The sequence below is a fragment of the Acartia tonsa genome, chromosome 11 (assembly GCF_053477335.1).
Source record: "Acartia tonsa isolate MP-2025a chromosome 11, ASM5347733v1, whole genome shotgun sequence".
NCBI classification, from domain to species: domain Eukaryota; kingdom Metazoa; phylum Arthropoda; class Copepoda; order Calanoida; family Acartiidae; genus Acartia; species Acartia tonsa.
Genome location: NC_137270.1, coordinates 49,070,313 through 49,083,805, shown reverse-complemented (window position 1 = coordinate 49,083,805; position 13,493 = coordinate 49,070,313). Strand labels below are relative to the sequence as shown.

The 13,493-nt window shown below is 30.8% G+C and overlaps 1 protein-coding gene across 1 annotated transcript; it reads right to left on the bottom strand.

The window, feature by feature from the left end:
* Positions 1–3,176: 3,176 nt before the first annotated feature.
* LOC145332192 (uncharacterized) lies at positions 3,177–9,419 on the bottom strand. Its single transcript, XM_080177148.1, has 7 exons — positions 9,327–9,419; positions 8,774–8,820; positions 6,419–6,538; positions 6,010–6,078; positions 5,422–5,510; positions 4,489–4,515; positions 3,177–4,160 (listed from the first exon to the last, which is right to left on the bottom strand). The coding sequence occupies exons 1-7, from the start codon at positions 9,394–9,396 to the stop codon at positions 4,073–4,075; spliced, it is 510 nt and encodes a 169-aa protein (XP_080033274.1). The 5' UTR covers positions 9,397–9,419; the 3' UTR covers positions 3,177–4,072.
* Positions 9,420–13,493: the final 4,074 nt, after the last annotated feature.

The window sequence follows — 13,493 nt, the reverse complement described above, 5'->3', positions numbered from 1 at the left end:
GGACATACTTATATTTTTAGGAATTGATTATAGAAATGCTTCGCCTATACCATTGTACCTTGTCGTAATAAGATTCAGTATACAAAGAATCAGATGAAACAGATAATTTTAACATATAATAATTTGTTGTCAAAAAAGTAAAAAAGTTTCCAATCGATAGGACAATACTAACCTATTTAAATTATTGAAAATAGCTAACCGTAACGGACGAACGGACTGACCCTAATTATAGAAAATCTTCGCTTTTAACAAGTATAGCTTAGCTTCATAAGTAGCGCAGCAATCATTTTGTTCATTTAGGCATGTTAGAATTATCCGATTGATTTCAAACTTTTAATGACAAACAAGTTATGAAGTATTTAAACTGTTTATCTGATTTTTGGAACAATGATTTCTAGGACAACAAGGTACAATATTTAAGGCGAAGCATCTCTATAATCATGTCCTAAAATGTAAGTATGTAATCAAATACAAAGTGTACATGTTCGTTTGTTCTACAGGTTTGAATTCAGGGCTTCATTTTTTGGATATTGTCAACCTCGTTGCATAATTCTAATTATTATAATTAATATGTATAATGAATTTATTATTACTTGGATCTTACACCAGATTTTTATGTACTTTAATAAAGTGAAACTTGTAGCTGGTTAAAACTACGATCCCCCATCCCCTCCCCTCCTACTGTTTAAACGAACTGACCAATATAATATGCCCATGACAGCAACCCAAATTTTCCCCTATAATAATATCCACGTATATTATATATCCATTTGTGAACTTTTTTGTTTGTTTGTAAATGATTATTTTTTTTGTACAGTTTCATATGTTTTGGGATCTTAAGGGATAAGACAATGACGATAAATGCATTGTACATAATTAAAGACAACTAAACAATAACCTCTTAACCCTTAACGGTCGGGGGGGGGGGCGTTGAACGCCCCCCCCTCCGGTTTTTTCTATCTCATTTTCTATGTGTGAAAGATAAAGAGCCCAAACTGCTTGACTTTTTAAGTATGGGTATGACACATAACTGAGAGTTGGAATTTTTTGAATATCTCCATCCTGGTGGGCACAGGATGCCAGCAAACCTGGCAGGGTCATCCAGGTAAAGAGCAAAAATATTTTTTTGACTTAAACAAAGCATTTTATCATACCAAAATACTAAAAAATCCTCTAGTAGTACATCCTCATATGAAATACAGGTGTTCAAGTCACTTTCAGGTTCCAGGTATGATCCTGCAGGTCCTGATCCTCCAGGTCTCCAGAAATCTTTAAAAAGCTCCTGTGGCCGCAATTTTTGACTTAAAGACTTCAAATTTTAAACTTAAGCTTTTCTTACATGTCTACATAACGTATTAAAATTTCATGAAGATCCGCCGCCGTTTTCCCGCCGACCGCCGACTGCGGCGGCTGGCAGCTGCCAAGTACAGCTGCGGCCGCTGAAATTTATATTTTGATATTTCTAATGTAAAATTTACATAAAGAAAAACATTTTCTGGGAAAAATTTTTTCTTCTAGCTTCAAAAATAAGAAAATTACAGCCGTTTGAAATTTTTAAGTAAAAAAAGACCTAAAAACAAAGGTTGTTAAATAAAAGGGTGAAGGAAGCGAAAATTGACTTAGACTCATAAAAGGTCGGAAATTCATTATCAAACAGGGGACTTGCACAAAAAAATTTAGCCCTCTAGCTCTTATAGGAACTGAGATAATTAGGGGGGGCGTTGAACGCCCCCCCCCCGACCGATTAAGGTGCGGCAAGGGGCCCGACTGTAAAGGGTTAATTAGATAAAATTTATTGGTTGAAAAGATTGGACACTTTAATGAATTTTAATTGGTTGGTTCATGAGGTTGATCCAAACGTTTCTACCCTTAATTAAAATCTACAGATGGGATATTTTGGGGATTTGCATCAATTTCTCGGCCATTGCATTTGGTTGCTAAAATGTATTTGATTACAACTTTTAAGACATTTAACTTTATTCAGTGGGGGGGGGGGGAGTCATGAAAATCCCTATAACCGGGGGCATACACCGCTCCCTGCTTTTTTGGAAATTGTAAGAGATATCAAAAATAGAGATGTAAAGGGATAAGACAATGGCCAATAAATTGATGTTTATCCCCAATGGTGATGCAAAAATAACCCTTCTTCTGTATATAAGAAATAGCGTAAGAAACGTTTGGAAACTTAACTTAATGAACCAAATAATCAAAATTTATTAAAAGTCCCCAAAGTTGTTAAGCCAATTTATATATAAAAAAAACATTAAATAAAACTTTGGGGACTAGTGTAATAAACAGACAATTGTCCCCTCCAATGCAGGGATGCTTTATTGACTTTTTAGTGGAAATGTGCAAACCAAAGGGGGTGTATCCAACACCCTTTTACTAAAATACACACTTCATATTTATCAACTCTCTTTCATCTAGGAAAGGCTAGGATCAATAATGTTGTGAAAAAAACTTTTTTTCATGAATTTTTTTTTCTATGTATTTTATTACAGTATAAATAAAAATTCAGATAAATTTATTAAAATAGTAATTTTATTAAACAAGGTATAAAAAATTATCAAAACATATATGTTTATAATAATCATTTTATTGCAGTTAATCACCAAACCTCTGACAACAATCTGAAACAAATTGTTACAAAATAATGTAATTATTTCTTAATTAAATGTTATTATTTAGGGAGGGAGGGAAAATTGACCTGTTTATTACCCTAGTCTCCAATTTTTTTATAAATTTTTTATTAATCGTTGGCTTAACAACTTTGGGGACGTTTTTATGAATATTGAAGACATTAACGTTTCAACCACTAATTGTAAACTATAAAAGTGGATATTTTTTGTTTACCATTATTGGGGATGTACATCAATCTATCGGCTATTGTCTTATCCCTTCCGATCCCTGAAAAATATTACCTTTTAGAAACGTTCAAAAACAATTTTCAATTGACAAAAACTCTTTTAACAGTCTAGAACATTACAAATTTGTTATGATATTTTCATAGTTTAAAATTAATGTTTAATTTTTATTAGAAAAAGCTTTTAAGGGATTTAAAAAAATAAGTTCTGGGCTAATGATTTTTTTTTTATTTTTACATTCATGGGAAGTTGTCTACAATATGATACATGATTTTTCAGTATGGCTCGAACTGGTTCTAATCCAGCAGAAACCAATGTATTAAAAAAAATATTACCATTTTTAAACATTTTAGAAAGTTAACCACCAATCAACAAAAACTCCTTCAATAATCTAGAAAATTTAAAAGTTGTTACACACTACTAATTTTTAAAATTTAAATAGTTTAATAATCTTACCTTTTAAAAGCTCAACTTAGATATTCCTGCTGTTCTCTAATGATAACTAAGTTAATAATTATAATATTACAAAAAAAATGTAAAATAATATAAAGTAAAAAATATCACCTGACATTTCATTAATGCTTCTTGATCCAGAGAAATTCTTCATTTCTTATATTTTCCCCATTTTTTTTTTATAATATGGATTAAGGATTTCTCCTATTTTTATTAAATTAATTGAATGAATTCTTAAAATACACAAATGTTCAAGTTTTGTGTAACATGCTCAAATTAAACACAAAAATATGCATCATATTTAAAACTATCATATATTACTGTATTAAAAATAAAACATATTAATTAAGAGTCAACAAAATTATGTATAACATTTTTGTAATATTGCATAGAATAGATTTTATAATTTTTCTGTCAATATACTGATCACTCAGCCAGCAAAGTTCTTTGCAAATAAAAGCTAAAAGTAATATATCTATTATCTACAAACAATATTTATTTATTTTACATTTTATACTATAGAGTACAAGCAAATATCTTTAGAAACACTAAAAAGAGTCTACAAGGACTATCACATGCCAAGGTGACCACATTCAAAAGCAAATAGTGAAAGATTTTTAGTAAATTTATAACAAAAATAAAACATATGTCTTAACAGATTCAGTCATACATTAGAATTTGTAATAATTTTAGTCATGTCAATCATAAATGGTAAAATATTATTGATTTACAAGCAAGAAAAAACAAAAAACACACTAGTTAAACAAAATAAACAAATGAATACATAACCTGTATGATAAACTATGTCCAATGTAATCATCTTTGCCAAAATTACAAGTTACACTAAAATATTTTTTTTTCAACAACTAATAATAGTTATAATAAAGAGCGTTCTGCAGCTTTAGAAATGTACAATACTAAGAGTAAAAACAGGTTTGTTGGCCCTAAGATGCCAAAGGCATTTGCTAACATAAAAGGTTTTAATATTATGATTGTACATTTTTATATTCGAGAAAATTGGATTTGATATGGTATGATACATGATGTTTCAGTATGGCTGAGAACTAATCCATTGGTCATTAATTGGTTTCAAAGCCATACTGAAAATTTTATTTTTATAAATACTTTTATTTTATGTGAAATTTTTATCATTATCTAAAAACAAACTTACATCACATCATTGCCATTCACCGATATCCTGAAAGCAAGAAAAGTTATAAGATTTTATTTTTTATTTTATTTTCTCGTATTCATTCAAATCCGGTGGATAGGAACCAGTTCTCATCAATACGAAAAAACTATGTCTAGCATCGTATTATAAACCGCTTTCTACGAATATAGAAATGTACAATCATAAGATAAAAACTAGTTTTAATCTTATAATTGTACATTCTATATCCGCGGAAAGCCGTTTATAATACGATATGAAAAATAACTATTATTGTATTGGGATGGGATACTCTAACACCCAACAATATTAGGTTAAGTAACATCCATCAGACAACCAACTCTTTGATTGCACGACCTTTGCATGAGAAGTCCTGTGCTTTTTTATGGGCCTATACATTCCCTTTACTCTTCCTATAGTATTTATGTCTCAAACCTGTCATAGAAGCAGTAGGAACCATTTTTAATGTCTTTAGTTATGACACAGTGTGAGCCCTTGCAACAAGTGGATGTGCTACGTGGTGAGCTACAATCACTGGTTACCAAACGTTTACTAGCTATATTATCATATTCATTGGCTATTACTTTTAGTTTAATTTTGATGGTTCTTTCTAATCTGTTAGTGTCCAATAAGGTATATTATGTTTATGATCAAGAATGTATGCCACTCAAATCTCTGATATTATTCCAAAATAGAGTTGGGTCATATATCCTGTTTGGCTAGATATCCGGCCATTTTTAATATCCGGCCAGATATAGAAATTATCCGGATACCGGATATACAGCTGATTTCTAATGCCAGATATTAGGCCAGATATAAAGCGATTTTCAATATCTGGCCGGATACTGGATATCCATCATCAGAAATCAGCTGGATATCCGGTATCTGGTATCCAGCCAAAAAAGTATCTGGTCCAACCCTATTGTAAAATCTCACCTATAATCTCTTGCCATATGTATCCTATACTGGTAATACAACTGAGCACAGGTGGAAGATCTAGGCATCGCAGATGTCTCATAATAGTCCTTGAAACAAAAATAAGCTGTGAAACCAAAGATAAACTTTATAAATTATCCATGTTATGCACTGATAACATTCCCATCTCTCATTTTTGAAAGGCTACCCAGTTCCCAATATAATATTTACCAAACCTGATTTTAGGAAATAATTTTTAATTTGTTTCAAAAACAAGGATGAGAATAATATTGATCAACCCGGCACAAAATTGTTTACCATTGATGTTTAAAAATGTTAGGTTTTGATATATTTATTTTGAAATCAAATAAACAATCATAATTATAAAGTAATTTTATCAGTGATTGGAAAGGGGTAGTTCTAAGATAAGCATTTCAGGAGTTGAGAAATAAAGAGTAAACCTTAAAATATTTTAGTACAATATGAAAAATTAGCAGCTGTGCCCCTAGCATTTAGTAGAAACATTAATATTTCAATTAAGTTCAAATGTATTTCATGGAATCACCCCTTTGCATAAAAATGTATAGGTATCAAACTAAAAAAGATTACCTTAATATGATCGCAGTTAACATTCCAATTATCATAATTGTCTGGTTTTATGCAGAAACATTCTAAATTCTAAATAAAAGGAAATTAGTTTGATTAGAAAAAAAAAATTGCAGAAATTAAAAAAAAAATGGTAATTTATTTTTGGTATTTGTCAAGAATAAGGTATTATCAACAAGCAAAAAAAATTTTAAAAATATTTAGGGGGCAGATGAAGAGGTGGTCAATTCTATGATGTGTAGCCCCCAAATGTTAGATGAGAAACACATATATGTTTCATGATTGTTGTTGGTATAAGCTGGGTGTTTGTCCAAGATTTGAAGCCAGCATTCAAATTACAAGATGGTGAGCTAGTTCCAATCCACAATTAAACGGTTTCGAAGCGATATGGGAAGATTATTTCTTTACTTACATCTTTAATGCCTGCATATCCATTTAGGATTTCTGGATCGACTCTGCATCCTTCTATGCACATGGCCACATAACCATTTTTATTGGTTACATATGCCCGTACAGCTGATGTTGTATCATCCTGTGATTTTATTATGTTATTAATTATCGATAGAATTATAAGAGAAGAAGTATAGTGTGAACCCCTTTTTTTGTAAATCTGATAAAGGAACTCCTCCAGCTGACAAAAAACCTTTTAAAATTTTTCTGGTATATAATTTCTAGAAAGCTAACTTTATATTAAGGAATTCAACAATTCATAGCTAACTTATTAAAGGATTTGTAATATGCTTTACACTATACTAGAAAATAAATTGTAACATGATATAATTTACATGAGAAAAGCTTTATCTTAAGAAATGCGACTATTTACAGCTGACTCTTTATATGAACAAAATAAAAAAAAAAATATGCCCTTTCCTCTTACCCATATGTGTACAGTACCCTGTCCTGTTTTAGAAAAATTTTGTTAAAATTTTTGCCCCCAGCCATAATATGGTTTATTTATGCAAAATAATGACCCATGCAAAATATTTTTTCTGTAATGCAAAAATTGCGACGGTACAAGCACTGCAAAATTTTTAAAATTTGCAAAAAGACCCGTTTTTAAAGCTCTTGTACCATCTCAATTTTAAAGATTTTTTAAAAATTTCAATTCTAGTGTGTCAAAATAAACCTGAAATTTACCAAAAAAATGGGGGCAGTCTCAATTCTAACATATGAAGGACAAAGGTGTAGCAAGTAATCTTTTAAAGTAAAAATTGCCAGATTTCATACACAAATAATAGGGTTAGGCCGGATTGGATGGATACAGATATCCGGTTGATCTATAATTCTGGATATCAAGTATTTAGGTTTATATTGACACACTAGAATTGAAATTTCATAAAAATCTTTAAAATTGAGATGAAACAAAAGCTTTAAAAACAGTCTTTTTGCAGATTTTAAAAAGTTTGTACCATCTCAATTTTAAAGATTTTTAAGAAACTTCAATTCTAGTGTGTCAATATAACCCTAAATACTTGATATCCAGAATTATGAATCAGCTGGATATCTGTATCTATCGATTCCAGCCCAACCCCATTATATATGTATGAAATCTGGCAATTTTTACTTTGGAAAATTACTTGCTACACCTTCTTCCATTATATGTTAGAATTGAGACTGCCCCCATTTTTTTTTGGTAAATTTCAGGTTTATAAAGACACACTAGAATTAAAATTTTGTAAAAATCTTTAAAATTGAGATGGTACAAGAGCTTTAAAAACAGGTCTTTTTTGCAAATTTTAAAAACTTTGCAGTGCTTGTACCATCGCAATTTTTGCATTACAGAAAAAATATTTTTCATAGGTCAATATTTTGCATAAATCAACTATATTATGGCTGGGGGCAAAAATTTTAACAAAATTTTTCAAATCCGGGACAGGCTAGTGTACAGTGTATACACAGTACAACGCTAGGTCCTGTTGAAAACGTTATGAATGTACTGATGTATTGCTATTTATTGTTATTTTATTTTTATATAATTTATTTTGAGGTAAACATGAAACAAACTATGAATTTATGTATTTTAAATGTGTATATTAGATACGAATTACAAATTAAAGATTATAAATCATGTACATTTGAAGTCCGAGATAATATTTTTTTGTTTTAATAGAAATTCAAGAAAAAAATATGATTTTATTAACTTAAATTAATAAAGGGATAATTATTATTTTACAGCGATTGCAATAGATGAAGCATATTTATTATTAATGCACAGATAAAACATAGATGTGAAACAACAATATGAAGGCAGTACTTCATGTGATGGACTTGATTCGAGTAATAGTTGAAAGAACAGCTCTAATTAACTCTAATGTTGAAAACTAGAAAACTTCAGTTTAATTCAACCAATGAGATTTCATGTATGCTCTGAAGCGTTTCTCCTATTGGCTCAATCAGACATTACCTCTCTTTCTTAGTACCTTTATTTTGATTATCAAGTATGACAATAAAAGTTATTTATCACAGACAGCTTTTCATTAATATTAAAATGGAATAAAAATTTGATAAAAATGGTTTCATTTTGATATTTGTTGACAACTGTCTGTAATACAATGGTGTACATTATTTTTCCAGTTCTAACCTATTGGATATTAACCAGTTTTAAAGTCATACTGGAATATAAAGTAATGCCATTTTTGCAGATAGTACATCGTTCTCAAAATTTTCCATTTACTGAAAACTAAGGAGGAAAATTTTTGTCAGTACTCATTACTAAATCAACCACCGCTTTGAGAGAAAATATGTCATTTTTTTGTTGAAAATATACCTTATATCTTTTGACACGTTTTTGCAATCTTAAACAACCTCTTGAAACTAAAATTAAAAATGTTTTACTAGAAATTTTTAGTTTTGAAATTTTGATGAATATCTAATTGATAAAAAATAAGATAAGTGTTCAATAATAGATTTTTATTGTATCATATTATAGACAGCTTTCTGAGGAAATTAAAAAAGTGTTTGTGGGAAATTGTCTCTATTACAATGCTATATATGAGTTTTAAGTATGGCTGTAAACTAATAATCAGTGGATCATAATCAGTTTTAATGCAATAAATTACAAAACTAATTCTGATCCAGCGAATATTAATCGTTTTCAAAGTCACATTGAAAAAAAACTAGGGATTGTTGGTTCTGTGACATCACCTTTTAAGGGGAGTTTCTTATTTTTACAGAAGCTTTTGACAGGTTATTTTAGGTTAGCTAAGTTTTACTGATTATCCTGCAGGGTTAAAGCACTCCACTGGGGATACTGTGAATATACTTCAAAACCAACCTTAAGAGGCGATATCAAAGAACTGACATTACCCAAAACTTCTTACCAAAGGTAGGGATTGAGTGGGATGGTATAATTTGGAGTACGATAAGATAGAGCAAAGATGAAAAAATCATCTTTTATCATTTTTTCTAATTCTGCAAAACAAATCATTATAAAAATTAGTTATTTTTGCACTGTATTGTAGACAGCTTCCCATGGATAGGATATTATATATAATTAAGATAAATTCTCTTTTAGGCCAGCAAAACTGGTATAAAATTATTTATAATTTTAGAACATTATTGTAAATACTATGCGATACATCTTGTTATAGGATAAATTTTGTCATCATTTGTATTATTTAGTTCATTCAATGCAGAGCTGCTATAATTAATGAAGGACAGGTAACTAAAAATCATTTTTTTTTTAAATTTATGATCTATGATATCTTAAAGCTGACCTACCTAACTGGCATAGATCCTTAGTGTTCGGACCTAAGTAGTGATGGAGTACGACAAAACACTTTTGTATATCAATAACAGCCAGTTCAAGCGACATGTTCAAGTAGTATGATTTGACAAGTGTCCCAAATTATGACATTAAAATGAATAACATCTTCTGCAAAGAGCTTGGAATAATGGTGATTACTGAATATCCAGACCACTCAATTATCTCCTTTCTTAAACAACCAAGGGAAAGTTGCACAAATGTATTGCGACTGAAAAATTTGAGTTTCCACAATCACATGGGAATTTGAAACCACATCACAATAACTAAGTTTGTTACCAATGAGCTTCGAGGTGCCTAAGGTAAAGCAGCTGTCCAAGACACTATTATATCTGGTCCAACAGCCCCATTTCTCCTTTTTGGTCAAAATTAGTGACACGTTCCATAAACCAACTCTTTGGCTACACAACCTGTATGTCTAATAACCTTATCAGCAACAGCATGTTGTAATGCATTGTGATGGGTTTTTGTCCAAGGCTTTAAACCTATTCTTACTTTTGATATTATGAATCTGACATAGCAGCCGTGAAAATCAATAAAATTCAAATGTGTTTAGTTATGACACTGGTTTGTGAACAATGGTGAGTTGATATACTACATGTTTCACGTACAAGACCCAATTAACAAATGATAACTATTTACTTTTACATTTTCCGTCTAGACATTTGATCAATTTGTGAGGTTGAAAAAAACCTATTTGTCTATTAAAAATTTATCATAAATGATATGACCCTCAACTGGGATGACAACAATCATATGCAGTGAATCTTAAAAATCATGGAATGACAAATGGACAAAGCTTATTATAGAGCAAATGTAAAGATTTACTGTCTAATTAAAAATTTCAAATCCAATAAAGTAAATAAAATAATGGTGACTTGGGTGACGCTTCGGGTAGAAGCTCTCTCCAAGTCACCTTTGAACATACTCTGCATTTTTTAATTGCAGTTTAGTTTAACCAACCCTTTGATTGCACAACCTTTGTCCGAGAAGTCCTAACTCTTCCTGGTTATGAGTTGCGCTGGTCTTGGGCCAAGGCGTGCCCTGCCCCCTACTCTAACTATTTATGCTGTGCATCTGACATAACATAACAGCAGTAGGAACCATTATTGTTTGTGACGCCGTGTTGGACCAAGATTACAACCTTTGACCTTTCCAACTATAAGCAGTTGCGCTTTTTGTTGAACCACAGTCAAAGAGTAGGAAAATAAGTTACTAATGACTGATCATTGTCAAGTGTAAGTGAACTATATATAGCAATACTCTTATAATATTATTTAATGGTAATAATTGGAATTAGCCACCTATAAGCCAAATATAACTTCATTTAACCCATTAGTGACGAACCGGGTATTAAAACCTGGTTCCACCCGGTTCCAGAAAATGTTAAAAAAAACAGTTTCCAGTCTTCAAATTGCATCATTCTCAGTATGAATCCCCCCTCTACTACCCTGGTTTTCATTTCCCCCTAGAGCAGGCAGTTTTGCTTAGTTCAGTTTGCCAGTATACCTCAACAAAATTTTTAAACGACCTTAATTTTGGTTAATTTAAAATACCCCTTCTAACTTTTTTGTTAGTAAAGTTGCTGATTTTTTTTGTGAAATCTAAAGTTTATTGACAAGTACATCTATTTGTGAAATCGTTTTATTCAAATTATTATTTTTTATATGATTTTTTTATCGTTTTTTTACGCCCTATTATGACCCGGTTCGTCATGGCCATAAATACCCAGCAGTTTTAAAACCTGGCTCGGCTTTGGTTTTATTACCCGGTTTTAACTTTTCAACCATTAAATATTTGTTTATGATTTATTATTCTTGAGCCACCCTAATAAGTATACCCTAGTAATCTCTATATGTGTCCTCAAATATTTTTATGCTCTTTTTCTGATATTTATCACCCAATTTTTATATGTTCTTTTTTTGTAGTGTGTGTGTTTTAAAACTTCGACAAACGTTTTTTTTTAACCGAAAACGGCGGCACCTATAGCCGAAACACTAAATTGGATATAAATTGCTTTGTATATTACTTGTAGCTCTATAGATTACATGACGTTGTGTAGTTTTCAATTACGGATCGTATCAAAGTTCTAAAAAGTGTTCATCTCACTTTGGGCGTTCAAAAATTACATTTTTCATTTTTTTGTCGAAATAACTGGGTATTTAGAAAATGGGTCTCAATGCCTATTGGGAATTTATGGCCATGCCGAACCGTTTTTTTTGCAACTTTCCTGTGCACGCCACTAGAGCAAACCAAAAAATTGGAATTCCGTTTTTACCATTATAAAGCTTCCCTGAGATTTTCAGCTCGATCAGCCCATAAAAGTGGCGCTGGGCACTAATAAGTTAAGTTAAAAATTACCTGTATTAATTTTTCATATTTTTTATGATTACCATCAATATTTTTCTATTTCATAAGTGTATATGAATAATAGGATGTTTGTCTGTAATATTTATGTAAAATTGATAAATAGTACTTTTTAATTCTTCAAACAAGCATATATTAATGTCCTTCATATAGTCCATTTAATTTGATAAGCTGGACAATAATTGCTTTTTAATGAAAAACAAGGATGACAACATCCATAAAAGAGAAACTCAAAAACGGGACGACAAACGAACATTTACACTTGTAGAGTGTCAAAACTTAATGATTAGAATTTAAATGTATAAAAATTGTAAAAATATATGTAAATTTGTTGAAAAACTGCGCTAATACAGGATAATAATTAAGACATACTTACTTTTTTGGTAATTGATTATAGAGATACTTTGCTTGAAACATTGTACTTTGTTGTCCTAGGAATTAGTATTCCAAAAATCAGGTCAATAGAATTATTATATTACATGAAAAATTTGTTGTTAAAATAGTTATAAATCAATAGGTTTATAATGGACGTATGGACATTCTGGTAACGATTATAGAGTTGCTACGCTTTCTAAATCATACCAAACTACTACAGGTATCACCATGCAAAGTTTGAAATTGATAGGACAAAGCTAACATGCCTAAATTAAGAATAAAAGCTATCCGTTCCAGACGGACAGATGGACAGAGTGTCCTAAATTACAGAAAAGCTTCGCTTTTAATAAATTGAACTATGAAGCAAGTCTTTATACCATAAAAACTTAAAATAGTACCTTTTTTTCTTCAAACAAGTATATATTGATGTCTTTAATTTGATGGGCCGGATGATAATTGCTTTTTAATGAAAAAAAAATGTATAAAGTACAGGGCCTGGCAGCCGCGTGTAAGCACAAGTAAAATTATCATTTTTTATCTTTAATTAAAATCCAAATTTGTAAACTGTGTACAAACAGACAAATTTTAGGCCGAGAAGGCGCGGATGCCGAGCCTTGATTTTGTACTATGTAAAATTGATCAAATAGTACATTTTTTTGGTTCAAACTATTTCTACCCAAATCGCAATGAAATTATTTAAGTAAACAATGTCTGCAGGCACGTGTTTACCCCCAAAAAGAAAATTTAAAGAAAAAAAATAATTTACTCGACTCTGAGGGTGCCGTAGGCACCCAGAACCATTTTGAAGTGTGTATATTTAGCACCCCCACCCCCAAACATTTTATTGCACGCCATTTTACCCCATCCTTTATATTTTTTAACCCCCCCCCCCCTTTAGGGGAGGATGGGGTGTAACACAAACTTCTTTGAGTTTTTTTGTGTGTAAAAGATAGAATGAAATTTTAGGAATAGCAACTTTCAT

What these genes read in the sequence shown, in the direction of transcription:
- LOC145332192 (XM_080177148.1), bottom strand. Translation starts at nt 9,396, where the DNA reads ATGATTTTTTCATCTTTGCTCTATCTTATCGTACTCCAAATTATACCA. An exon ending in CCACTCAATCCCTACCTTTG is followed by an intron (nt 8,821 to 9,326) that starts GTAAGAAGTTTT and finishes TTTTAATTTTAG; the next exon opens with TTTCAAGAGGTTGTTTAAGA. An exon ending in GATATGCAGGCATTAAAGAT is followed by an intron (nt 6,079 to 6,418) that starts GTAAGTAAAGAA and finishes CCTTTTATTTAG; the next exon opens with AATTTAGAATGTTTCTGCAT.